Raw genomic sequence first — 27266 nt, 5'->3', positions numbered from 1 at the left:
TGTAATTGGCCCCACAGTAAAAAAGGTTGCCCACCCCTGGTGTAGCCTATAGTGTTTTACAAAAAAGTCAGTTTTAAATAAGATAATGTTGCAGTGGATTCCTATACGTACCGTTTAAGGTATTATTTTTAATCCAGCCACATTGCAAGTCGGTATTAAGAGCCTCATTTACTTTTGTTTTGTCCTTATTTAATTTTCAACCGGTGTTTCATTAAATATCGTCAGGAGGTTTTCCGCCAAAAATGCCCGCTGTTACCAGTTTAAATGATTTGTTGTCCAAAAGCAAGAATAACTGCATATGCTTGTTACGACTTAAGTACAATACAGTAGTGTAGTGTGTTGTTTAATCGCATCATTGTAACATTTCGTTTGGTGTTCCGCAAGATTTTATTGCAAGTCTTCGGCGGCTCAAACAAGGTTAAAATACACTGAGCTAGTCTCTTGGGTAGCATGTAATCCCGTACTTAAAATATTTCAGTCAGATACCATTTTTAGTCAACTTCCCGAGACCCGTACATTGTTGCCAGGAATATTATAAACTTTTCTTCCTGCTCAGCCCCTAATTGTATAAACTTGTCCGACGTTTTTACCATCACTTATCCCCAAACAAACTTCTGATGTGGCTTGCATGCAATTCGGCACCCACAGATTTCATTACGCTTCCGTTTGTAGTCAACATCTCCAAACAAATATATTGCTGCCAGGCATATTTCATAAACTTTCCTTTTCGCCTCCAAAATTCATAAACTCTTCCGACCTTTGTACGTATTACTAACCCCCAAACAAACTTATGTGTCCTCTCCCAAATCCCCCCGTTTAAACCACCAGCGCTTGTATCTCTTGCTAAGGCTGAACAGTTGACGGCGATGTACTTTTCATCTCCATCCCAGGAGCGAGAACGCCGTCGCCAACATCTTATCCTCCTGAAGAACATCGAGACGAAGAGAAGAGCGGAGGAGAGGGACAGGAGGAGGGAGGAGCTCCGCAATGAAAAGATCTACATTCGTGAGAGGAAGTTGGAGCAACGGAGAAGAGCGATGAAACTTGCCAGGGAGCTGAAGATGCCAGTGGAGGACATGAAACTGAAGAGCCACCAGCCGCTTCCACATTTGGGGAACTTGCAAGGTAACATGGTGATACAATGGCGGATTAATCTTAGGGGTCGGGAATAGAAAATGTACTAAATTGTTACACCGCATTTTGGCGATCAGGGGATCGGCAACCTTTGAAGCGACGCGTGCCAATTTACTTGTTATTCCATGAGGTAATGACTTCGCGTGCCAACATTTTTCTGAGTAATAGTTGTTTATGCCAGCTGCATGATGTCCACAGTAAACAGAAAGCAAATAGATTTGTGCGTGTAGATTGGATTTTAAGACAATTGAATGATAAACAACTGAAAACAAGCGATGTGACTGTTTAAATTAGTACTTCAGAATAAACACACAAATCGATTAAAGTGCCATGAAAAAATCACCTGGAGTGCAAACCTATGCACGCGTGCTAGGGTTTGCCATACTTTGTGAGCAACACTCATACCTATTGATTAGTATGGGTGAAAATACAAACTCTTTAAACATATAGGGCTTAACTTAAACTTAACGCAGTAAGTCTCGGTTAACCCGGATTCGGTTAATTCAGATCTTCGTCTAATTCGGACAAGCTCGAGGTACAAATGATTTGTAATGTGCTAAGGCTTGAACTAATCGACATCATTTAATTGGATCTTCGCCTTATCAATTGTTTTTGGTCTAAACGGGTCCGGATGGACCGAGATTATTGTGTTATTATGCACGTGATACGTGTACGTAGTTTACTTGAAAGTCAGTGATACAAACATAAAGGAAACTCCAATTTGGTTAGTCAGGCCCATTTCCCATAGCTTGCCTCCTATGGGATATGGCAATCACATTGCAAAACAGAGATTTAAACAAACACCGACACCAATGTTAGAAGTCATTGCGCAACGGCAAATACTAGTATTGCAATCCCAACTAACAATTTACATTTGTTGGGAATTCAGGTACGATCGACGAACAAAAGAACTCGGGCAGATGGACACAGCTGAGTGGAAACGCAACTGCCGATGTGCTTATGGTCCTGGAGTTTCTTATTACTTTCAAAGATGCCATACTGCTAGGTAGGGAAACTGATGTGTTCACAATGAACTGCCTACCGTAGTTCGAGTTATAAATATCAATAAAGTCGAACTGGCGATCCCCTACTACAACATGTGCGCATACAAGGCATGCAACGGTGCTTGTGATTCCACTTTTCGGCGGGTTCACCACTAAGCCTGTGTAGCTCAGTTGGTAAAGCGCCGGCCCCGGAAAACTCTTGTTAGTTATGAATGTTTATCCTATCTGAATGTACCACCTATTGTTTATCCATAAGCACGTACTCGAAAGCGTATATTTTGTGTCTATTATCCACTATTTCACCACCACAGACGAGTCAGTGATCCCAACATTTGAGCAACTTCAGCGGGGACTTCTCAATGATCCTGAACACACCGGATCTCTTGTACAACTAACCATGGCCTTGCTACATCAGTGTCTGTGTGACCCTGGTGTCCCAGCACCTGGACCTTGGGTAAGTGTTTGGTCAAAGTGAAATATCTTGTTGATGTTGATAACAAGGCTATAGGAGCTAAAAAATATAAGCCACAGTACCAAATTTTTTAGTCTTCAGAATCTTACATTTCGATGTATAGTTTGGCGAGGCCTTAAGAGACTAAAAGAGGCTAAAGCGTCGTGTGAAGTAACGACAAAGGTTCAGTCAAAATCCACGTTTTAAATGAAGAATCATACAACGCTTTCTCTCTATAACCGTTCATATTTGGCATGCCCATGCATGTTAATTTACCAGAAAACAAAATCTGCCTAATCAATAAACACATATGTGTAGTTAATAAAACTGTGCATATAGAAAGCGTCCTAAACCACGTGCATTCAATACTGAATGTGTTGTTATAAGCTGTATTAAAGCGTCTCAGAAAAGTCACGTTGCGAATGCAAAACCGGAGTGACCCCAAAACTATCAAAAAAGGTCAATGTTTTTGCCCGAAAACTTTGCTTGGCTTTATGCTAACTGGGCAAGCGCACAAGTAAAAAGTATTTTTGGCATCTGTGTTTACTACAATGTATTTTCATCTTCAGCTTCATTGTGCAACTGGTGTGAAAGTGACTGATGTTGATGTGAGCAAAAGCAATTACTCTGAAATTTTGCGGCTTTTCTTATGGGCTCGAAACGGACATAAGACCGAGGTTTGTTGCCATCCGACCTTTTTACCTGCTGTCAAATCCAACCAAGCGTTTTGAATACAACATTTCTGAAAAATCACACTTAACCTAAAAACTGTTGTTAAATGGCGATACGCGAATTATCATTTGTACCCTGCAAATTACTCACAGCTATACTTCTTAATTTGGTAACTAACATGTGTGTAACCCCTAAGAAACGCTTGGTACCCATACCAATACACCCCTGTGACTGTTGTAGTACACCCTTGGGTCTACTGTACGCCAGGTTGAGTAGCGTTGATATAGACATCGTATGTATAACACGTATATAGTGTTACAGCGCACTTAAAGTGAATTAGCCAAAGTCACGGCCTCATAAAATAGTAAAACAAAACCGGGGTTTTAATTTTGGCATTTTTTCAGCTTGCCCTCTGCTTGGAGACCAGACCCTTCCCTTCACTTAGCGGGGATCAGAAGGCTGAAATCCTGGCGTTTCTGGTTAATGAACTCGTGTGTAGCCAACCGGTTTGTGCTGATATCGACCGACATCTTGAAAAACTAGCTTCACTACGCAGAGACAAATGGGTGGTGGAAGGAAAAATTCGCCAGTAAGTTTCCTTTTTCAAGGGGATTTTTTAGGATAAAAATATTTTATAGAGCAAAAATATCTCTGTAATTTGTTGTTTCTGATGGTTTACAAAAGTCCTGTAAATGTGTTCTGTTTTTTCAGGGTTGGTAAAAAAACATTTAACCAGTTTTGGTGACAAAAAGTATTTTAAATATCTGTAAAAACTAAAAACGACTTAAAGTTTAAAACACGTTTTACCTAAAGAATTTTAAATTGTAATAAATTGATTTATTATGGGTCCCCTTCCCTGAAGGGGACACATATTGTTTTTGTCCGTATTTTTTTTTTCTTTTTTTCTTTTTTCTTTTTTCTTTTTTCTTTTTTCTTTTTTCTTTTTTCTTTTTTCTGTCTAACGCTGGTTTGTAACGCTCGTTTGGTCAAGAAAGAGTGCTTCAAATTTATTCAAATTTGGACATATGTTAGATATTAATCCAAACTTGGTCCACCTGAAGTTTGACCCCAAATTACCCAGCGGTTCACCCACAGGCCCCCGAAACGTAAAATTTTTAACGCTGGTCTGTAACGCTCGTTTAGTGAAGAAAGCGTGCTTTAAATTTATTGAAATTTGGACATATGTTAGATATTAATTCAAACTTGGTCCACCAGAAGTTTGACCCCAAATTACCCAGCGGTTCACCCACAGGCCCCCGAGACGTAAAATTTTTAACGCTGGTTTGTAACGCTTGTTTAGTAAAGAAAGAGTGCTTCAAATTTATTGAAATTTGGACATATGTTACATATTAATCTGAACTTGGTCCACCTGAAGTTTGACCCCGAATGACCCAGCGACACACCCACAGGCCCCCGAAACGTAAATGTGTCTAACGCTCGTTTGGTCAAGAAAGACACTGTAGGCAGAAGTCCCAAGAGAGTACGTTTACGAATAATAGGGCAGAGCGGGAGGGCTCAGCTTGACGTCGGACAGACGTTTTACGAGACGTCGTTTCGGTGATTAGAAATCAGCTGTTTTGCACAGCAATGCTATGTCGTTTTATTAAGTTATCACTCACATTTTCAGTTTTGGCAAAGGTTTCACACATATGACGCGATTTAAACCTAATAAGCGTGCTTCGGTTTCGTATAATGTCAAGCAAAACTTTGTTAAACAAACTAAATATGAAAAAATAAACTTGACTTTTTTGCAAGATAAAAGTTTTTTAAATGCTCGTTGTCAGGTTGGCCGCGGGTTACTTAAGGTCAATTAGTAGGTATTACTAACACAGTTCAGAACTTTCTTTCGCCATCACGTAGCGTTTTTTTTTGTTTTTTTTTAATCAAATACTCAAGGCATGTATAAATTAGGTCAAACGGTGTTGTTGAACACCAAGGACGGCGTGCTATTGAAAACGGTGTCAAAAGGTCAAACAGTCGTTTGGTGTGTGCACCCTAAAGGTTCCTACAGGTCAATGGTACTCATTTTGCGAAACAAAGTTAAATGAAAAACTCGTTTTGCGAAACAAAGTTAAATGATGTATACACTTGCGGCAAATCGCTTTTTAATTGTCTGTAACACAACTGTTACAGCTTTCTAGAAAAAATTGTGTTTAAAACCCGACCTTGGACGACAATATCTGGGTCAAAGCAAGAGATTAAATTGAAAGTATTTGTTTCGTTCTTTTTTAATGTTTTTGTAATTATACGACAATAATAGTGCCAAAAAATACAACAAAATTTTTCATTGTTTTGTTAACGCTTTCTAAAAATTTGTTCTTAAGAATTTAAAAATCACCGCAACATTTGTTTACCGTAACTCCGCACAAACACGCATGTGGGGACCCATTAGTTTTTGTTTACAAAAACAATCATATGTGTAGATCAAATGATGTGTATAGTAAATTGGTAAATATCGTATAAAAGATATAAAATGGAAGTATATCAGAAAGCCACCATTCTAGTTTTCAATCATTTTGCTGTAACGATATCCAACTGTCATATTATACAATTACCACAAGTTTGGAAACGTTTAATTCCAGGTTAAAATTTGTTAGCTTTCTTATAAAAGACAAACATATATTTTAATATTTGCCCTTTATTTTTGAGAAATGCTCTTGGACTTGCCTTACAAAAATACCCGTTGATATTTGGAATACGTTACGTAAATTTCACTTCAATGTAATTAGGCAATAAAATATGCAACTGATGACACGTACGACCTTCCTGTGTCATTAGCTAAATGAGACTGTTGAATAATCATCACAATCGATTCTAATCTCGTTGCTACAGAGCCCGGGTGGAACATGCCAACGACGGAAGCGATGCGTCTTCTAATTCGCCGCTTAAGTCACGTGTCAAGCTACGTCAGCCAATCAGCGGCGAGACAGAAGACAGAGACGAAAAGGATTCGGCCAAGGCCACCGACGACGATTCTGTAAGCAATCTTTTTTACCCGTTTTTTCCATGAATTCCTCCTTTGACAACTCAAAACATTTGTATTCCCCCCATCACAGCGGAAACTTAATCAGTCTGTAACTATCCTATAACTAAACAATTAGTTGATATCGATTTTGCCATAAACAACATGGCATCATCAGTCCTGAAAATTCTAAGATATTAAAAAGAACATTAAAGTCTACCAGCACATGGTTATTTAGTATTTTACGTATTTAGTACCAGCCTATAGTATTTTTCAATTTATACAATCCTTATGTGACCAGTGACGCTTGGCCCGACCAAAAATTTCCAAAACTTGCAAACATCCGCCAATGTTTTTTTAAAATTAATACAGCTTTAAAAACAATTCTTGTGTTTGTAAACAGAACCAAAGTTCATCCGAAAGCAAATGCATTAAAACCGAAACACCGATGGAGAAAAAAATGAAAAAACTCACTAAGGTTTGGAACTGCACGGTTGTTTCCTATTCACCTCAGTGCTTCTTTCTTATATCCGACTTCTTATTGTATTGTAGGAGCATCAAGCCTTTAATGAGAAGATGTTTGTAAGTTCCAAGCCACTGAGAGCTTTAGACCTTGGCCAGGACCGATATAAGCGAAGATATTGGGTACTTTCTAACGTCGGTGGGGTAAGACCAATATACTTTTATTTTCGTGTCCATTCCAATATTAGGTGGTTAAAGCGCTTGTGCTTTTTAACATTGCGAATTTTTGAGCTTAATAAAGCAAAACGTTAGTGAGATTTGTAATACTTATTCCGATGCACCCACTCTTTACCTTAAACTTTCGCTTTTAGGTGTTTTCGGCTTTAGTTCTTCAAGAGTTTGCGTGAAAGTTGTCGTCCCAGACAAATCTGTAGTATTTAATTTGTATTATTTTAAATTAAAGTTGAGGTTTTAAGTGTTTGTGAATTTTCAATAAATGGCGGAGAGTAAAACGATGGTACCAAGTACAGTAAAACGTTGAAGAGAATTAAAATACTTGTTCTTTTCATAAAATACCTTTTCCTGCTCGGAAATAGTTCGCGTATTTTTCAGTATGAAATACATACTTGATTGGCCACAATGGTAATAATTATGTGAAACAAAATAAGGATGTCTGCTGAAACTTCGGGCCAACATCTAATAAACAAATCAGTATGTATTTTTATTTGAGATTTTACAAAAAATGTTTCTATTCTGCAGGTTTACGTTGAAGGGCTCGAAAGTGGAGGATGGATTGATGACGAGGGAGAAATGAGCGATGAAGAACCTGAAGAAAAACCTACAGACGTCAAAAGTGAAGTAAAAACTGAAATCGAACAAGAAGTAGAAAAACCTGAACCTGACCAAGCTCCGGTAGAGAAAATGAAAGTTGAAACCACGGACCGAATTCTCACACCCACTGAGGACCTTGCCCAAGTGGAAAATGAAACCCCAAATACTGAAGACAAAGCCAATGTTTCAGATAATGTTTCTCCCGCTGAAGAAAACACTGAACCTTCTCTTCCATTGCCTGATGCCGTTCAACCTGCAAACGACGCTGCTCCGCCCACAAACGAGCAACACGCGCTTGCCAACGGCCCCGTAAAAATAACAGAAGGTGCCGCACCGGACGGGGAATCCCCTAGCGTACAGAATTTATCAATGGACTGCTCCGTGCCCGAAGACAAGGACACAAAAACAGTTCAAGATTTAAGCGAAAATTTTCGGGCCACGACGTCACCTCTTGTTGACGTAAACGGTATAGCGCCCTCCAACGGAAATGACCTTTCACGTGCGTCACATGACGTCATCGGTCGACGGTATGAGGAAGAAGATAGTGTGGTCGCAGCGGCAAAGGCGATTGCGGCCAAAGCTGTGGCTTCGTCATCGCATATTTTGTATCCAAGTAGGTTTGAGTTACAGAAACTGTTCCTAACAATCTCGGTGTGTATATTGTAATATGTTTAGTGTACTACTGTAGGGTATTATCTGTAATACAATTAGATTACAGTTCTTTTTTGCTCACTGGCGCTGTTTTGAAAAAAATTGAATGGTATATATTTTGGACTGAAGAGCATTTTGGGTTTAGCTCTGCAACTAATCAGTGACTATCATGTCTTCAAACCGAAAAAACATCTTGGTAAAATGTTATGATATGATTTCTAATTCACTTTTTAAAGATCAAAACAAGACCATCGTGCATTCGCCTGATCTTCGTCAGACTGTCAATCAAGACCAAAATCAAACTGTCAATCAAGACCAAAATCCTGTGAAATCCCATCTACCCTCGCCCGGACCTTTGTCTCTCGTCTCATCCAAACAAGTGCAACGTGAACACACCTCATCCACCGAAGGCACAGGTAACGTAATGATTCGTTAAGAATTTTCCCGTCTCCCCGCTGGGTGTAGGAGCTGGACATTACAATGTGTTTAATTTTTGGTTGTAGGACGTACTATTAGCCACACTTCGTACATTCTGGATTTTTTAATTAAGTTTCCTAAAACACATGCAGAACTTGCTGTGCACATAGGTAACCAATTTTTGTAGTCTGTACCCTATTTTCTCGTCTATGTTTATTGTCCGCAATGTATGGATACAGAACAAATTTTATTTGCCTTAATATAACTAAACTTGCATTGATAAATACAAGCTCTGCCAGTGCAGTTAAACAGGCCTACCAAGTAATTACCTAGTTCCTACACATATTAAAACCTTATGTTCTTTAGATGTGGCTGAATCTTTGGCTAAAGAGATTGACAATAAGACAGAACTTGGCAAACTGACTGCTCTCACTTTACAAAGTATTGGTGTTGATCCGTCCAAGCTGAGTCATGCACAGATCGAGGTACGGTAAAAATTGACGAGTCACAGTTTATTGTGGGGCTAAGTTATATCAGGCTTTTAGCACCAATGATCAAAATTGTAGAGTCTTACTGTGAAATCGCGCTTAAAAAATGAAGACTGGTGCTTCTTCTCCAAATTCAGCTGAACAAAGGATTAGAAAAGAAACGTTACAACAAAAAACAAAATCATGCATTTAGCTTTAAATTCTGTCATATACACATACCGGTTTCAAAGACCAAATTTTGAACGTACTATGTTAATTATGGGTCCCCTTCCCTGAAGGGGACACATATTGTTTTTGTCTATATTTTTTTTTCTTTTTTCTTTTTTTCTTTTTTCTTTTTTCTTTTTTTCTTTCTAACGCAGATTTGTTCCCACGTTTTGGTCAAGAAAGAATGGTTCAAACTTTTTCAAATTTACACATATTACAGATATTGGTCTAAAGATGGTCCATGTGAATTTTGACCCCGTTTGAACCCTCGGTTCACCCACAGCCCCCCAAAACGTGAAATATTTAGCGCGGATTTGTTCCCACGTTTTGGTCAAGAAAGAATGGTTCAAACTTTTTCAAATTGACACACATAATAGGTATTGGTCTAAAGATGGTCCATGTGAATTTTGACCCCGTTTGATCCCTCGGTTCACCCACAGCACCCCAAAACGTGAAATTTTTAGCACGGCTATTGTTCCCACGTTTTGGTCAAGAAAGAATGGTTCAAACTTTTTCAATTTTATACACATTACAGATATTGGTCTAAAGATGGTCCATGTGAATTTTGACCCCGTATGACCCAGAGATTCACCCGCAGGCCCCCGAAACGTAAATGTGTCTAACGCTCGTTTGGTCAAGAAAGACACTGTAGGCAGAAGTACCAAGAGAGTAACTCACTGGTTTACGATAGCGGGAGGGCTCAGCTTGACGTCGGACAGACGTTTTACGAGACATCGTTTCAGTGATTAGAAATCAGCTGTTTTGCACAGCAATGCTATGTCGTTTTATTAAGTTATCACTCACATTTTTAGTTTTGGCGAAGGTTTTACACCTATGACGTGATTTAAGCCTAATAACCGTGCTTCGGTTTTGTATATGTCAAGAAAAACTTTGTTAATAAAAGTTAAGATGAAAAAATTAACTTGACTTTTTTGCCAAATAAATGTTTTTTTAAATGCTCGCTGTCAGGTTGGCCGCCGCATGATCACGGGTTACTTAAGGTCAACTAGTCGGTATTACAAACACAGCTCAGAACTTTCTTCATAACGTAGCGTTTTTTTAACAATCAATTTAGGAGTCAATACTCAAGGCATGTATAAATTAGGCTTAACAGTATTGTTGCACACGAATGACGGCGTGCTATTGAAAACGGTGTCAAAAGGTCAAACAGTCGTTTGGCGTGTGCACCCTGAGAGGTTACTACAGGTCAATGGTACTCATTTTGCGAAACAAAGTTAAATGAAAAACAATTTGTTATGTATACACTTGTAGCAAATCGCTTTTTAATTTAAAGTGTCTGTAACACAACTGTTACAGCTTTCTAAAAAAAATTGCCCGACCTTGGAGGACTATATCTGGGTTAAAGCAAGAGATTAGATTTAAGTCTTTGTTACGTTTTTTTAATGTTTTTGTAATTACATGAATAGTGCAAAAAGAATACGAACAATTTTTTTTATTGTTGGGTTAATGCTTTCTAAAAATTTGTCCTTAAGAATGTAAAAATCACCGCAACATTTGTTTACCGTAAATCCGCACAAACATGCGTGTGGGGACCCATTAGTTTTTGTTTACAAAAACAATCATATGTGTAGATCAAATGATGTGTATAGTAAATTGGTAAATATCGTATAGAATATATAAAATGGAAGTATATCAGAAAGCCACTCTTCTAGTTATACAAAGATTAATTTTGTTACATCACGTATGTGTTACATCATGATTAGCACCGTCCACTATCTACACAATAACACAATAAAAGTAATGCTAGGCTAAACAAATGATTATCAGAAATGACCCACGCTATAACCATTCTTTCTCTCATCTGTCATGTATAACTGATGCTGCGATCTTATGAATTCTGACTGTTTTGGTGTGCCCTTGGGTTCACTGTTTATTTAGGTTGAAGAGCAACGCGCTATGTCACAAGTCCGACAACCATATATTGTGTTTTTTCTAGGCTTTGACTCGCATTTCTGCCCCAAACGCCGACGGTCAGCTTGATGCTGTATTTAACTTCACCAGGCCCAACGCAGTGGACTCGCCTCAACTGCTAAACGCCGATCGCACCGAAAAAACAACTGTAAGTATTGTAACATCCTGAAGTTTCGAGTTCTATATGTTAGTTGATATGAGGGAAAACTATTTTGGGTATAGTTGATGGGTTTTTATTGTAGACTTTTCAACAACCACTGTGGTTCTCATCAAAACTCTGCTTACATCTGCGATAAAATGTGTTCACTGTTCACAAGCATTCTGGCAGTTTTATTTAGATCAATTTGAAACTATTGTTGATAATTAATATGGGATAGTATCTGTTTGGTATCAACCTTGCATGCATGGGTGAAAAGTTGTCTCAATTCTTTTGTGGTTTGTCACCATTTTTTTCGCACTAGAAGTTGTAATCGACAACGTTTTGTCACAATTTACTTTTTAATCCATCAGCAAAGGCCCCTGATGTGCAAATTTAAAATTCTACTAACAAATTTCTACCTTTATTTGTCCCAGACGGAAAACATCGACGAAAACCTTCAAAACGCCCCAATTGACCTTTCCCGGCCCTCAGCTCCTCAACGGTCCGAAACAGCTTCACCGGCGTCTGTAACCAGTGGCCACATCAGTTCCATTCACCCTGCGCAAGCCGCTCTCGCTTTTGGGGGTTTACCGCCCGGTGTTTTTGACAACTTTATGATTTACAAGGGCGATGTCGCTAACTCAGAACTAATGGCGGCTGTAAAGCAAGAGTTTGGAAGCGAGGAAAACTTTGAGATGGGACTTAGGTGGAAGACAGAGGATCAATACGACGTTGCCAAGCCTATTCCAAGAGGTTTGTGGCGACTTTGATCGTGACCTTGTTTAGGAAAATATATTGGAATGGTTAAAGCCCCACATAGGCGTTTCCACACATTTTTCCTTTTATAAATTATTATACAATAGATTGTTTAATGAAGACGTGTTCTTTACCTTTTTAATATTGTTTTTCCATGAAAGCAACCAGATATACATTACCCTTAAAAAAACTATAATAATCAGCACTGAGAGTGATTATACTGTACAGTGTACAGTATCAGATCCTCCAACATAGAGCATGGTCAATAGGGATGGGCCAAAACTGCATACTTTCTGTTCACCTTAATCTCACCTTAATGCTCGATACCGAGTACTCGGATTCTGACTCGACTCGGCCAATCCCTCCCAAAAATGGTCATTGACGATCACTGTTTATGAAAATAAATAACTGAAAATGGAAAATATTTTCAAAGTAACAGAATCAGTTAGTGAATTATCAGCAATGACGTTACAAAATAATGATGTCACGAGATTAAAAAAATTCATTTAAAAAATGTCATATTACTCCGTTGAAGGTAATTGCTCACAAGTTAAGAACCACTGCTTTAGTCTTAATAGGGTTTTAAATCACTAAAACAGCTTTTCAATCTTTCAGAAACAAAGTACGGGTGGTGGAAGATACGAGACGAAAAACTTCTCGACAATTTAACAGAGAATTTGCACTCGCGAGGAATACGTGAAAAACATTTGAGCCGTTCCATCGCAAAACACCGTAGTTTTTGTACTGATGCAATGTTGGTGGCTAAAAGACCCGGTAATTTTTTCTGTCTGTTAAACTTTTTCTTAAACTTTTTTTCACATCCAAATAGAGCATTTGATGAGCAGCCGGTGGGTACTGCAACTTTTCGGCAGCGAGGTTTTTTCCCCTTTGTTTATCGTACACTGTACTATTCGCATTTGATGTTATTAGGGCGAAATGTATCGGACCCTGATTAGGGCGAAATGTATCGGACGTCGAAACGTTGGTACAAAAATATAATTGTCAGAAAAGCTCTACAAAGTTGTTGTAAATCAAAAAACGTAAACGTATGATTTAAAATGATTAACCTCTATATTAAAAAAAATGATCGGGATTTTTTGTTTGGTAGAGTCCAAATTCGTGAAAAAAGTCCCAATAGTTTTTACAACACTGGAGAGGACAATGATTTGTTAACCGTGCCATCTTAAACTTGTTTTTTGTTGTAAAATCCTTCTGCCTTTCCCTATGTAATGTAAAATTGTTTTCCTTTCGCAAACGTACATTGCTTTTTGGAACACTGTAAACGGACTTAAAAAGTAGTTTAATCAAAGACAGAAATCTATATAGAGTACATCGTAGTGAACACGTTTCAATAATTGCTCTTTATTCTATAGAATACCAATTCGCCAATGGGCCTGAACCTGAACCTCCAGTAAAAGATGAGATTGGCTCGGGCGAGGAAAAGGAAACAGCCATGGAAACTGACCAACCTAAGTCGGTTAACAAAAAAGGTCAGTATTTACTTCAACGGGCCTCTCCTTTTAGTAATTTCGTAGCATGGAAAGGTTTGAGTTTCTGAATCAAACCTTATTGCTGCCTTTCTTTCCTTGGGACCAAAATTCCTAAGTGCGTTCCATATGCGTTAACCAAGTATTAGCACACACTTGATTAGATGAATATAATTTATCAATTTGTGTTCCTTTTAGGCGAAATAGCCATGGAACCGGAAGACGTTCTTGAAGTTCCCGAGGAAACCGCGTTTCAAATTGAGATGGAAACACTAAAGCAAGTCGAGGAGCTTTCTGACAGATGTGTTGCTGTTGGAATTTTGAACAAGGTCGCTAACGTTCAATATGACTACATTGTGTATAATCGTGTCGCACTGGGGTTAAGCATATCTTTGGTCGCATTTTGTTTTCAAAAAGATCTATCAGTTGGTAAAAATGCCCGCCCTGTTTATGATTTCGCCAATACCTTTTGCATTGATGATAACCACAGTTGATTTAGTTTGAAATAGATAGGCCAGACCCCATTCTGAAACTGTTCCTAACGTTTACTTTTGTTAGTTTTTAACGACCAAGTCTAAAGGCAAAATCAAACATCGATCACTTATGTCTAAGTTAGTTTGTTTAAATTTATCATGTTTAATTATCTTAAAGGCTTGGAGCACGACCCCAAAGGCCAGCACGAATCGAATGGATCTTGCGCATATTCCATTCAGCCACGATGACGATCCGAACGTCAAGCATGACTGCTCAAACCCGGTCAATCATGACCCACGATCAGTGATGCATGCAGCGGTGGAACTTGTGCGAAAACTTGAGTTAGCACTTTCAAGGTTGTACTTGAAGCCACCATTGATACGGAAAGGTGGCGCTACAGAGTTCAGCAATTTGCCGTCCCTTTCAGAATCCGGGTAGGTTGGCTTTGGAAGTGTGAAGTGGTTACTCAAGCATTTGAGCATGTGGGTGTCGAGTCGGCTCGGTAGTACTTGTATAAGTTGTTGTTTTGCATTCAGCTTTCGGCTATGTATATCACCAAAGCCTTATATCCCAGTTAGAAAAGCGCTCTCTTGGTTGGATTTCTGTCATGCAGGTTCAACCGTTTTTGGCCAGTTTTTTCAAGATGGCCTTTGTTTCGATAGAATGTGTCTACCGGGCCTAAAGTGTGTAAAAATACCTAATGTAAAAGCAGTAAGACTTGGAAAAAATAGTGGAGGTTTGGTGTGTAAGTTTAGTATGATATGATTGAAATGTCATACATTAAAGAGAATGCACACTGTGGTAAACAATTCGTTTTCTGCAAAGCGTTTCCTATACCATATGAAAACACAAATTATTGTTACTGAATAAATCTTTCCTTCTCTAACTACAAAAACTTGTAACAGGGTCAACGACGTTGCGGCAGGTTTAAGAACTTGGAGAAACGCTGTATCAGCTGCCACAAGTGCTGCCCAACTATCCATGTGTGTTACCATGCTCGAATCATGTATTGCATGGGAAAAAACACCGATGGTAAGTTACTGTAAATACAAAAGTTTGATTACAAAACACTCTCTAGGTCCTTATGTCTCTAGTAGGTATTTAAGTTATTAGTTCTTTTAGCTAGAATTAGACGCAATATTGGAGAAAGCACTTATGCAGTTAAAACACCAATGATATAAATATTTGACTGGTAGACTTTTTTTGGAAAGTAACTTAATAAAATTGAGCCTAAGAGTTCACAGTTTGTAAACACAGGTTTTTGCAGGGATAATAAAAACGGCACTGGTTAAACAGTTACGAAGTATATTTTTCCGGCGTCTTTAGTTTACTTGTAAGTGCGAAAAAAACAAAAATCGTTTTAACACTTCTAATACAATGTCACAAAAAACACAAAATAATATTGCGTCGTGAATATAACATTGCAGTCATCCACCCGTTCCGATGCCAGTCCGCGAACCAAGAAGCGCCGCCCGGCTTCTAAATCCACGACCACTTCGTCAAGTGGAGCCAGTTTGCCGAAAAAGAAGAAGTCCTCATCCAAAATAGTGGACTCACCTACGCCTGATCCACTTTACATAGACGAGAGTTCCCATATGAGTGCACGAATGCCAATTGACACTGCCGATATATTTAAGCCTGGCGACAAATTAAGGTAGAGTGTGCTACATAACAACTTCATTGGCCAAAACTGGTATGTGTAACGGCGTATTGCTTCCTTTACTAAAAACAAAATTGCCAGCAATGTGGAATAAAACGAAGATTTCCGCTTGTGCATTATTCATTTTTCACTGATGATGGCGGCAATTGTTTTTGTCGAAATGTTTGTTCAATAAAATCTACGTTTATTTGTACGTTTTAATCTACATCGCTGGCAATTTCCTTTAGTGTCTTGTGTACCTAAGTATTGCTTCTTTACCCCAAAGTTTTTATATAAATAACCTTTCATTTGCATTTAAATGTGAGTTACAAAGTAGTATGATTATCAAGTGTGGTTCTATACTCCTCATAACTTTCAATTCACGCACACACTATCTTTTTTTCGAAGATTTTTTGTCATACTGTAGTTTCAGGCCATAAAAAAAGAGCTTTGTAAATTTGAATTAAAAATTTAAATAACAACCAACAAACACTTTTCTAGGGATGAATGCGACTCGTCGACTCTCAATGACGTCACGCGATCTGATGACGACCACGATGACGTAGGATCGACGTTGCCGTTCGGCAGCGAAGTCTACGCTGACGAAACGAGTCGCACGAGTGACGTCAGCGGACACGGGTCACGTGACGCAGGGGTCGAGACCAAGAAGAAGAAAAAGAAGAGCAAGAAAAAGAAGGACAAAGACAAGGAGAAAGATAAGGTAGAAACATGCTGGAAACTTTAAGTCTGAAGTCATTCACCGTTTTTTGAAGATATATATGTATATATTACCTAAGTCAGGGGTCGGTAAACTTTTTTTCACTGTGCACCGTTTCTAAAAATGAAATTTTATCACACACCGGCCTTCAATAAACAGCAAATATTTAGCAAAAAAAGCCTAAATCAGTTTATCATCCCCGGGATGCACGAGGAAAATGAAGCATTTACCCTGAAAATGATACGGCCCGGTAACGAACTCCTCGCGGACCGGCGGTTGCCGACCACTGACCTAAGTAACAGGCATCAGTATCTGAAAACACAATTTGAAAAATAAATATAATAAAGAGCTGTAAAACATCAGAAACAATGGATACTCAGAAAAGAGATCAATTTACTGTTTAAACATTGAATTTATGTTTTTAGGGTGACAAGGCCGCAAAACGGAAGAAGTCTCACACTACTTTCTGTCGGTAAGCTCCTAAGTGCCACTAAATGATTACGCGTGCAGTAAATAATATAACTTAAAATAGATGATTATTATAATAAATGCAATTTACCAAAATCTTGCAATAAAGTAATGTTAAAAAAAACCCTATAAATTTTAAGATTTTTTTTACAAATTCGACATCGAACGTCTGATTTTAACGCCTTAATCACATTTAGATCGTTTGAAGTGCTAAAACAAATAATACCTCCAATATCAACATTGTTAAATCTGAAAAAGAGTACACCTACCTGTACGTAATATAAAAAGTCTGATTTTTGTCCTGGTTTTCAGGTAACAAATGTCATTTTCTTTATCTAAGACTTTGTTACTTTCGTAAAGTCCAAATTACAGCTGCATTTTTGATTTGCTTGCTATTGTGTAAAAAATGACCATTCTGCTTATGGATAACACACATTGACGATTGTAGCGAAATGTTGCGGGAACTTCAGTCGCACGACTCCGCCAACTGGTTTCTTTATCCTGTTGATTTAAACGAGGTTCCTGACTACAAGAAAATAATTAAGAAGCCAATTGACTTCAGCACTATAGGAAATCGCCTAAAAAAGGGAAGGTAAGAAACCAAAACCAATATACTACAAGTTTTGAAAATTGTTATCGTATATAACAACTAAACAATGTTACACCAACGCTAAATTGTACGGATCAAGAAATGAACTGAAACCCAAATAGTATAGCCTTTGATTAGTTACAAAAACGTGTGGCAAAAAAAATCTCAACCAGCATCGTAAGTGGTAGTTATCGGTCGTGCTAAGACTGTGCAGCCCAACACCTTTTTATCACTTATGTTGAACCTTCGATGTACTGTATGGTTTATATCGAAACCCGACTAAGGCCATTTTCATGCAAACTTAAATATCGATTATATGTAAAAGGTACAAAAACCATGAGATGTTTTCGGCCGAGGTGCGCACCGTTTTTGACAACTGTCGAACATACAACGAGGATGAATCAGCGATCGGGAGAGCTGGGCACGATCTGCGGGAATTCTTCGAGCGTCGCTGGGGGGAAGTTCTTGATGCCAACCGGGACCTAATCGAGGCTTCGTCGATGGACTTTGAAGATGGAGAATTAGTACAATAAAATATTCAGATTATAAGCGTTTTAGGGCGGAGATTTTCAGAAGTCATGTCTGAACGCCACGTGGCGAAATTGGATTGGATGACTATTTTAAAGGCTTGTGGGGCCAAACAAGCACACAGGAGCTTTTCTATCATGAATTTGTTGTTCTTGATGAAATTGTCTTTAAATTTAAAACATCACTATAGATCATTGATGAAGGTTACTCGAAAGCCAACTATTGATAAAAGATTGGCTAATCTTGATAAACAGTTGATTATATCTGCACTGTGTAGCAGTCTTTATTATGTGAGTTCTTCCCGTATCTCTGCCACTACGCTCGTTGGTTCTCTTCATTCGTAGCTAAACTAGTTTTCACACATGGCGCAACATCCAAAATGTCATCAAGCGTTTTGTTCTGTATTTTTTGTCGACTGTATTTTCTCGTATAGTGCTATTGTGAAAAGCGTAGCAATCATGTTTTTGCGTAAAATGCAGTGACGAAAATTTTAGGCCAATCATTACCGCGGCCGAAACTTTCTTTATGATCTAGTACACTTTGAAATGACCTTTTTTTAAAGCAGGCGACTCCCGACCGGTGAAACAAAATTTAAGTGAGCAAAGCAAGCCAAATTGGTTTTGTCTGATCTATATTGTGTACAGTACGATCGTTTTGTGGATCAGATATGTGTGACTGAATGTTACTTCTCAATTTTAGATTGACAGTGGTAAAGTCACAAAGCCCGTACTTCCAGCCATAACGTGTTTCCAACAACAATTTGACTTGATGCGCTTTTGAACTATTTGACTATGAGAAGCGATCTGAAATGTTACCTCACACAAACAAATGAAATGTAAACCGTAAACAATCTACCGCCAATAACAGCGAAAAGGTTTAATCCAGCTGTTACAACTTACCATATTGTCACATTGTACCTTCTTTATTGTTGAGTTTCGCCTTTGTTGCATTGTTTCCTAATTTTGGCGTCAATTCGCTGTTAGATGCGGAATCCCACCGTTTCAAAGCGACTTTTCATAATTGAACTTTAACTGTTATGAATGGACCATGCTCACATACTTCGCTTATGCAATATGTTGTTTCTTTTTCCCGTAATAATATGTGCATGACAGTTGCGAAATTACGCCCAATTTAGCCCCTTCCATATAAGGCTCTCCGACAGCATTTGCAGTAGAAGTGATGCCATTCAAGTTTTGGTGTAGGAAATTTTCGCGCAATCGAAAATGTCGTCATTGAGTATTGGCGCGTTGGTTTTTACAACACTGAACCAAGAACGTTTAAATGTGGTTCTTTTTTGCAAGTGTTAAGTTATTTGGCCAAACACCATACTGCGATAGGAGTTGTGTTTAACAAACACATTCGTTACAGACCTTTTAAATATGCCTTTTATTTTTGAGTTCGTATTCTTAAGTCATCTGGATTATTTACGTTCAAAACAGGTTCCTTTTTCAGTTTTGTCGAAGCTTCTTAAACCAATGTTAATTTTTTTGATCTGGTTTCGAACCAATGGCCCTTTGTAATACGAACCCTGATCACATTTAGATCTTATCATAATGGTCAATTGCCTCAGGCATAGGGTCAAAGTACTCACCAAATATGTTTTGGCAAACACATTTGTGTGATTAGCACAATTTTGTTTAGTACTATCCTGATTTGACCCATACACAAATGTATACGTTAGTCTTATTCATCGAACTGAAAGCAACGCCTTATGCCTAAAATAAGTTGATGTCAATTATTTTATACCACGTAGTAAACCTCGGTTAGTCTGGACCCGTTTGGACCAAAAAGTTTGTCCCGATTAGGCAAAGATCTGGATAAACCAATGTCGATCAAGCCTTACCACATAACAAATTATTTGTAGGCCTATCTGGAGTTTTGTCCGATTTATGCGAAGATCTGGATTAAACGAATTCGGTTTAACCGAGGTTTACTGCATACACTTAGCAATTCTTGTCGCTTTAAATAACTTGTTTAACCACGTCGCATACCAGGGCTTCCGGTGTTGCTGATGATATTCTTGTTAGTCTATTGTTGAGCAATCAATGGAGATACAAAAGAATTGTTTGGCAATCTGCGCAAACCAGGTGCAGAGAATAATAACTGCTTGCATTTCGAAACTAAATTGGTTTGTTTGAAGGGAATTCTGGATGTTTTTTTAATGTTTCAGGTGTTGCAAGTTGGCAAGTCAACTCCAACATTTCCTGAATTAGAAGACTTGAAAATCATGTATTCTTTTGCATGGTGGAAATGGTACAGCAAACAAGTTTCCATCAGGCTGCATCAAAATATTACGTAATTTGGGTTCAAGCGTATAAAAGCAGTTTTTAACTCCATTGAAGTCATTAAGTTATCAGAAGTTTGGATACAAATTTGAAAATGAGGCGCCTTATTTGTGTTGTTGTTCTGACTTTGTGCTTCACAGCACTGACTGATGCTTGGGGTTTTAAAAAGTAAGTGGGTGTCTTTTGTTTTGGTTTTATTTCACTAACTTACGACTCTTTTGCTTTGATTGTGGTTCTTCTGCCTGTAGACTCCGTTAAAAAATGAATTGTTTGCAATTTAGTCTGTTATTTATTTCACTACTTATCAGTTAGGCCTATATGATATTCAGTTGTAGAATTTGGTAGGACCTATTGTAAAATCTGTATTTGATCTGGTACTTACCAAATGTTTATTTTTGCAGATTGAAGCTTCCTCGGATTCGATTGCCAAAGTTTAAACTGCCTCGTTTTAAACTACCTAAGCCAAAGATCATCATGCCGAACCTTTTGCCACCTGTCTTTACATTGCCCCCGATAAAATGGCCCAAACTTAAACGCTTGGAAATACCTGATTTAGCACTGGCTGGATGGCCTCCTTCTATTTTAAGGCAAGTACAAGCCTACACTAAATGCTTGATGATCCGGTTCGCACCGATTCTATAGAACCGTCTTACAAAATTTTATGTGATCAGCGAACCGGTTAGCATTCCTGGTTACTGTCAATGGACTTTTTGTAACAGAAACGGCTGAAAAATATGACTTTTGTGATAGAATCGGTTGACAAAAATTTGAATCCCACTCTGGATATAGGCAAAGGCCTTCCATGGGTTTGGCGTGCTATGATTTATATATGAGTTTGCCGTGATTGATGGTCTGCATCGACGCTTCAGGGCTGACCCCAGTTGTAAATTTATGTTCACCCCAACTGGCTAATGCAAACGTTTGAGCTGGCAGATGGTTTTGAAAAATCTTTTTGTAACTTAAATATTCTAATCAATACTATGTATAACCTTGCAGACCGTGCGACTCTTCACCCTGTCAATGGGAATGGGGTGATTGCTCTCAGGCTTGTGGTGAAGGGTATCAGTCCCCCTATGTCACTGTGCAGGAGGGATCTTGTGGAAGTTGCAACTTACCAGAGGAACGGAACTGCTATCAACGTTGTTGTCCAGGTAATAAAGTCAAGTGTGCTGGAATAGATCGTTACAGAAACAAAACTGCTGGAAGTTGAAGTAAATAGGCTACAACAAAGCAAACCTCCGACCAGATCACTTATGGCAAGCAACAAGAAATAAATGGTTAAACGTTTGTTCAGGTGACGGTCGTTAAATGTATGTAATCACAAATTATTTTGCGTGTTAAAAAGTTTTGTTTATGTAGGTTAGATAGTTATTTTTCAGATTATGTAACGGCAATAGTAGCCTATATCAGAGCATTAAAGCGACAACGTTTGTGTTTTTATGATTCAAATATAAGAATCGGTGTACCCATATTTCTTGTTTCGTACACCGCATATTGTATTGCTCACCAAAGTTTGATAACTCATGGTTTGTCACACTCTCGGTGAAACCAAGCTTGACCGTACCGGAACCAGCAAGTCACCCCGGTGTATAAACATAACTCAAAATGTTTTTTTCAGTTGATTGCTTTTGGGCATCTTGGGGATCTTGGGGAACTTGCTCTGCTTCATGTGGTGTGGGACTTCAAAACAGGACCAGAGGAAACAGACGTGCCTCAAGCTGCGGAGGTTCACCCTGTCACGGTTATAATGTTGCATTTAAAAGATGCCTCGTAAAGCGATGTCCCATAGATTGCGTATGGGGTCATTGGAGCCCCTGGGACCAATGTGACGTCACTTGTGGTGGAGGCATTAGAACCCGACGCAGATATATTGTGGTCCAAAATGGATTTGGAGGAGCAATGTGCCAAGGTTCTGCTATTGAAACACGGCAATTGCACATTAGGCGCTTTAAATTGTCTAGTTAATGCGTTTTATAGTAATACACTGCCCTTGTTGAATTAAACTTGCTGTAGTATAAACATCCCTAAGCAAGTATATTAGCTTGAAGGTGATATTGGCATTTTACACATGAGAATACAGCAAACTGATAAACGGCCAATTGATGTTCTAAGGAGCTGCAATGATATTTGTTGCCCTGTGGATTGCGAGTGGGGAGAATTTGGTGCCTGGTCGGAGTGCACAAAGACATGCGAAGGAGGTAAACTCAGTCACATTTATATTTTTGCCTTTAATCAGAATCGGTACTTTAACATTCTTAACTCGCCTGCATTAGCTATCAGATAACAGTTCATATGCAAGCAAAGGCAATGCCGAGAGTAGTTTTCTTAAATACGCATTTTTCACTTCCTTTTTGCCGACTCTGAAACACTATAGCACAGTGTTTTGTATATTTACGCGCCAGAACGAAACGAACGAAACCAAACTGAAATATAGTTATCAGCCCAAATGGATTTTTAGGTCCAAAACAAAAGCTCTGTCTTGTTTGTATGAGAATTTTCAGAAGTTGTGTGAAATCCATTTCTTAGGCTTTCTTCAAAACCTTTCCATAAAATTTAAACATACCATTTTCAAATTAAGGCACTCAGTTAAGAGAGAGGAGTTTTGAGCGATTTGGATCATGTGGTGGTGCAGTATGCTCAGGTGAAGCGACAGAGGAACGGGTTTGCAATGACTTCTGCTGTCCGACTGATTGCGCTTGGACACCGTGGACTGCTTGGGGAAAGTAAGTAGAAATCATAAATATGTCAGTCAAGTGCATCAAAATTGTTTTACAACCAAAAAGGGCTCTTTGAACCATGTCTGATTTGCCAATAAATATGGCTAGTGGCCATTGCAGTTTCCATTATCTTGGCTTCAATCCAATACAGTTTCGTTTATACTCTCGGTCGTATTCCACTTTTGGCTTGAATGTTAACAATGCAGAAACAACGATTACGAAAGCGAGCAATTGATTGTGTGTACGTTGGGGCTGATTTGCTTTCATTGGCACAATGTTAGGAACGTACAGCTGCATAATTAGCAATCGAAGCAAGTACAGTTTCTATTTATTAACTGCTTATTGGCTTGAGTCATCGCTGAGGCACTTGTAATGGTTTCTCTCCGAAAACAACAGCACCGGAAGGTTATTTCTGCTTGTTCAAATCATAACCACACCCTAAATCAATAAATTCAAGTTTGCAAATATAAAACATAATGTTTGTAAGGTAGAACAACTTAGCATTCTATCTGGATTAGTGTGAAAAAAAGACTCTCATCTTGTAATACAAGTAGTCATAGTACATCCTGTCACCCACCACGACGTTTCACAACAAATTAACTGTTAACAAGCTTAACTTGAAAAGGTCTAAATCAGAGATGCAAGCGAGCCCGAAGCCCGGTCCGGCCGGATCCCGACTCATTTATCAGGAGCGTGTTTAGGTCCCAAAAGTTTGATTGACAGGCCTATACTTAAAGACGACATTGGAAAATAAGAAAAATGGCTCCAACACCCCTTTATAGGTTTTGGCATAAGGTACGGACACAGAATGTTAAGTCGGGCCCGAACTAAGCCAATTAGTTAAGAAAAACAAGCCCGAACCCGGCCCGAAATACAATTCTTATAGTCCGAACAAACTCTTATTTCAAATCAATTCAGTTGCGACTTGGCTTGTGGAAACGGAACGCAAGAAAGATCTAGAACAATATCAGAAGAGAGTACGTGCGGGGGAGCTGATTGCCAAGGACCGAGTGTCGAAAATCGAGTGTGCAATACCAACTGTTGCCCCGGTATGTAGAGCCAAGTATATGTTGCTTAATTGCTTGCTGGGCGTGCCCCCTGAGCTAACATCATATGGTCTCGACTCGCATAGGAAACATATAGTCAAATTAAGTGTCTACCATATGAAAGCAATTTTTATGCCATGTCACTGCTGTTACTAAAATTGTTTCTATCTGGTGTATCCAATATGACATTGTGGCACCAGTTTCGGTTAATAGAGCAAATGTCAGCGGACTCACTTTAAACACAACTGAAACATTATAGGTTTTAACTTTACTTGATGAATTGAAGCAATAAAACATCGTGCTAGATTACTTCAAGCAAACATACAATTACTGTTGCTTTCCTAAAAATTATGATTATTGTAATGGCGCAAATTGAACTACTCCTGTTATATGAACTGTCTTCTTAGTTGACTGTGCGATGACAAGCTGGAGCGAATGGAGCTCTTGTCCGCCAACTTGTGGAGTGCTGACGTTTTCGAAAAGGAACCGTGAAGTCATTACTCCATCTGCTTGTGGTGGGCAAAGTTGTCCTGCCTTGGAAGAACTCAAACCATGTGAATTGATTTGTTTCAACTCAGCCAACACATCGAATAACGTGTGTGAATGTCTTCCAGGTTGGACTGGCGATTGTTGTGATACAGGTTAGTTAATTTGGTTGAAAATAAACAGTAATGCACTTTTATGAATAGGACGGAAACAATAAACAGTAAATGCAATTTTATGAATAAAACGATTCCTAAATAGGCGAAATTAATATTTTTTAAAAATAAAACATTACAGTGACGCTGATCGTCATTACACTGACGCTGATTTAAGTATATTTTGCATGCACTTATATGAGAAATATAATGCCCGAATGGATGCAAAAAGCGACGTGATTTCTTTTGCAAACATTTTGGCATGTGCTCACCTTGCGGGTATTTAGATATTGATGAGTGTATCGGACCTGAACCGGTGTGTACGGATTCATACACGTCGTGTGAAAACACAATGGGCAGTTTCAGTTGCGTTTGTCCCAAATACATGACGCTGATTGGCTCAGAATGTCAGGGTAAGTAATCACAGCAACCACCACGTGATATATGTAACCAAAGCTGTAAGGGACTTTATTGGCAAAGCGTGTTTTAATCGGTCACCAGCGGAGTAGCTTTGTATGTTAAAAACAAGTGCGTTTTCAAAATAAAGGCGAAAACAAATATTGATTTATATGACTTTCATATAACTTACATGAACAATGAGGTTTTCCAATATTAGGCTCATTACTCCGCTAATATTTCATTGTTGTCACCTTTCATAAAATACAGACGATCATACCAGTGTAATTTTTATTTTTCGAAACAGAGAAATTGTGCTTATTTAAAAGGCACAGTCAATTTCTGTCCTGTTTAAATTATATTTACTTTTGTATTTTGCATCCACAATGGCTAAAAACGGATAAAAACTAAATGTTTGCAGAAATTCCTCCGAAATGATCTGAATTAGAGAACGAAGCAACTCCAATCAACAACGATGTCATACCTTCCATTTAATTGTATATCAAAGCATTTTGATCCGTTTGTGTAATTCCACATTTTCTTTATAATAAACAACTTTCACTACAATTTACCAACGCTTTTGATATTAATTATTTTGGGCTTCGCAGTTGCTAAACATTATAGACCTAACGCATTAATGGTGCTTAGTCGCGCCCCACGTATGTCTAGATTCTAGAAACCAAAAAGAGTTGCTTTCTGAGGCAAAACGCGCTCGTCCGAAGACACGACTGCTTAGGGCATTGCAGGCGAGAATGCGTGGGAAAAAACAGGCTAATGTTGTATCGCATGTGTTGCAAGGTAGAGCTTGCATACAGGACTAACACCCAATGTAACTTTACAGTAGTAACACTTTATGCTGTTTGGAAGTTGCAGGGTGTCAGTGCTATGTTTTGTTTACTATAAAACAGTTCGAACAAAAGCAGTTAGTTGTGGCAAACTTGCCGTTTCTATATCAATGGCACTGATAATGTCAACTGTTTTCGATTTGCTGTTGATGTTCGGAGTCGACCTCTGCAATATTCAATTAAAAACGGAAAGGTTTGGCTTATGCATTGTTGATTGTTTTTTTTTTTCATAATAACATGCGCATGACTTTGCAAAAGTACGCGCAATTTGGCCCCTTACATCCATATCAAGCGACTTGATCTTCGACAGCATCTGCTGTAGAAATAATGTCAATCAAGTTTTGGAGTAGGAAATGTTTTAGGCAATCGAAAATGTCGTCATTGAACCTAGGCCCGTTGGTTTTTACAACACTGAGCCAAAAACTTGTACGTTTGTTCCTTTTTGCAAGTTTTAAATTATTTGATCAAAAGCAAACTACGAGAGACTTTGTACGTAATCTTTAGGGACGTTTTAACAATCGCTGTACGCCTTACTTCAAAAACTGACGTTTAAAACATTTGTTTGGAGTTTTGTTAAAGTTTCTTTAATCAATGGTTGATATGTATTTTTTGACTGGTTTTTACCCTAAGACGCTACATCTCTTGAGCTCGCAACATCATTATGAAGATTTAACCCACCCACGAATTATTTAGGATTTTTTATACAGCAGGTTTCGTATCCTATCAAGCAACTATTGACGCTTGCAAATTAATTCGGTGCTGCTAACAACATAACTTACCAGGATCGCACCAAGGTGACGTAGATGTATTGCTGAACGATCACTGGAGTTTTCGGGTCGGGCTTGTTTGGCAACCTGTGCAAACGATCAGGTGCATAACGTGGCATTAATTGCTTGTGCTTTCGAAAATGAATTGTTTTGTTTGAAGGTAATTTTGTTTTGAATTACAAGGCTATGAGATTGTTTATTACTTTAAATGGCAGTAACTTTGCAGTAAACAAGTTTCTATTAAGCTACAACAAAACATTATATGTTGCAATTACCGGAAGTCTCTATTTCAAGGCTATAAAAGCAGGTTTGAATTCCTTTGAAGTCATGTAACGAGTTGATACAAAATGAGGCGTCTGATTTGTCTTATTGTGCTGACTTTGAGCTTTTCAGCCCTAACTAACGCTTGGGGTACTGGCGGGTATGTATTTTGTGCTTATTTTTTACTAAAATTTGCGATTATTTTTGCTTTGATTTGCTGCATATATGCCTGTGAACGTGTGATCAATTTGTGTACTAACTGTTCTGTTGTATCAGCTTTTTAGGTAACGCTCCAAGACCGT

General features: G+C 38.5%; 3 protein-coding genes across 4 annotated transcripts in view; all 3 read left to right on the top strand.

The window, feature by feature from the left end:
- LOC145218932 (bromodomain adjacent to zinc finger domain protein 2A-like) overlaps positions 1-19291 on the top strand; it is a 31197-nt gene extending 11906 nt beyond the window's left edge. Inside the window, exons 20-42 of one of the 2 annotated variants that reach the window (XM_080086342.1) lie at positions 849-1125; positions 2024-2140; positions 2450-2592; positions 3159-3266; positions 3666-3850; positions 6094-6238; positions 6627-6701; positions 6776-6889; positions 7445-8129; positions 8404-8583; positions 8951-9069; positions 11237-11359; positions 11785-12103; positions 12722-12880; positions 13480-13596; positions 13792-13922; positions 14245-14501; positions 14973-15099; positions 15495-15721; positions 16208-16427; positions 16850-16896; positions 17341-17484; positions 17807-19291. In XM_080086342.1, the coding sequence (XP_079942468.1) occupies positions 849-1125; positions 2024-2140; positions 2450-2592; positions 3159-3266; positions 3666-3850; positions 6094-6238; positions 6627-6701; positions 6776-6889; positions 7445-8129; positions 8404-8583; positions 8951-9069; positions 11237-11359; positions 11785-12103; positions 12722-12880; positions 13480-13596; positions 13792-13922; positions 14245-14501; positions 14973-15099; positions 15495-15721; positions 16208-16427; positions 16850-16896; positions 17341-17484; positions 17807-18014 (4227 nt within the window). In that variant the 3' untranslated portion in view covers positions 18015-19291. The remainder of the gene's footprint in view (positions 1-848; positions 1126-2023; positions 2141-2449; positions 2593-3158; positions 3267-3665; positions 3851-6093; positions 6239-6626; positions 6702-6775; positions 6890-7444; positions 8130-8403; positions 8584-8950; positions 9070-11236; positions 11360-11784; positions 12104-12721; positions 12881-13479; positions 13597-13791; positions 13923-14244; positions 14502-14972; positions 15100-15494; positions 15722-16207; positions 16428-16849; positions 16897-17340; positions 17485-17806) is intronic. The other variant, XM_080086343.1, reaches the window with a different exon arrangement.
- A 1983-nt stretch (positions 19292-21274) lies between these two features.
- Positions 21275-22223, top strand: LOC145219890 (uncharacterized). The gene is made up of 2 exons (XM_080087193.1): positions 21275-21445; positions 21913-22223. Exons 1-2 carry the CDS (start codon positions 21275-21277, stop codon positions 22066-22068), a joined length of 327 nt encoding a protein of 108 aa, XP_079943319.1. The 3' UTR covers positions 22069-22223.
- A 109-nt stretch (positions 22224-22332) lies between these two features.
- LOC145218940 (spondin-1-like) lies at positions 22333-25646 on the top strand. The gene is made up of 6 exons (XM_080086361.1): positions 22333-22492; positions 22873-23017; positions 23930-24060; positions 24465-24698; positions 24983-25108; positions 25513-25646. Exons 1-6 carry the CDS (start codon positions 22363-22365, stop codon positions 25527-25529), a joined length of 783 nt encoding a protein of 260 aa, XP_079942487.1. The 5' UTR covers positions 22333-22362; the 3' UTR covers positions 25530-25646.
- Positions 25647-27266: the final 1620 nt, after the last annotated feature.

This window comes from Phallusia mammillata, chromosome 3 (genome assembly GCF_965637545.1).
Source record: "Phallusia mammillata chromosome 3, kaPhaMamm4.hap1.1, whole genome shotgun sequence".
NCBI lineage: Eukaryota > Metazoa > Chordata > Ascidiacea > Phlebobranchia > Ascidiidae > Phallusia > Phallusia mammillata.
Note: the sequence above shows the minus strand (reverse complement) of the source record. Positions and strands in the feature narration are given on the sequence as shown.

Bases quoted from the DNA above. Each gene is read 5' to 3' on its own strand.
- LOC145219890 (XM_080087193.1), top strand. From the start codon at position 21,275: ATGTATAACCTTGCAGACCGTGCGACTCTTCACCCTGTCAATGGGAAT. The intron at 21,446-21,912 runs GTAATAAAGTCA...TGTTTTTTTCAG, and splicing joins CTATCAACGTTGTTGTCCAG to TTGATTGCTTTTGGGCATCT.
- LOC145218940 (XM_080086361.1), top strand. From the start codon at position 22,363: ATGAGAATACAGCAAACTGATAAACGGCCAATTGATGTTCTAAGGAGC. The intron at 22,493-22,872 runs GTAAACTCAGTC...TTTCAAATTAAG, and splicing joins CACAAAGACATGCGAAGGAG to GCACTCAGTTAAGAGAGAGG. The intron at 23,018-23,929 runs GTAAGTAGAAAT...AAATCAATTCAG, and splicing joins CCGTGGACTGCTTGGGGAAA to TTGCGACTTGGCTTGTGGAA.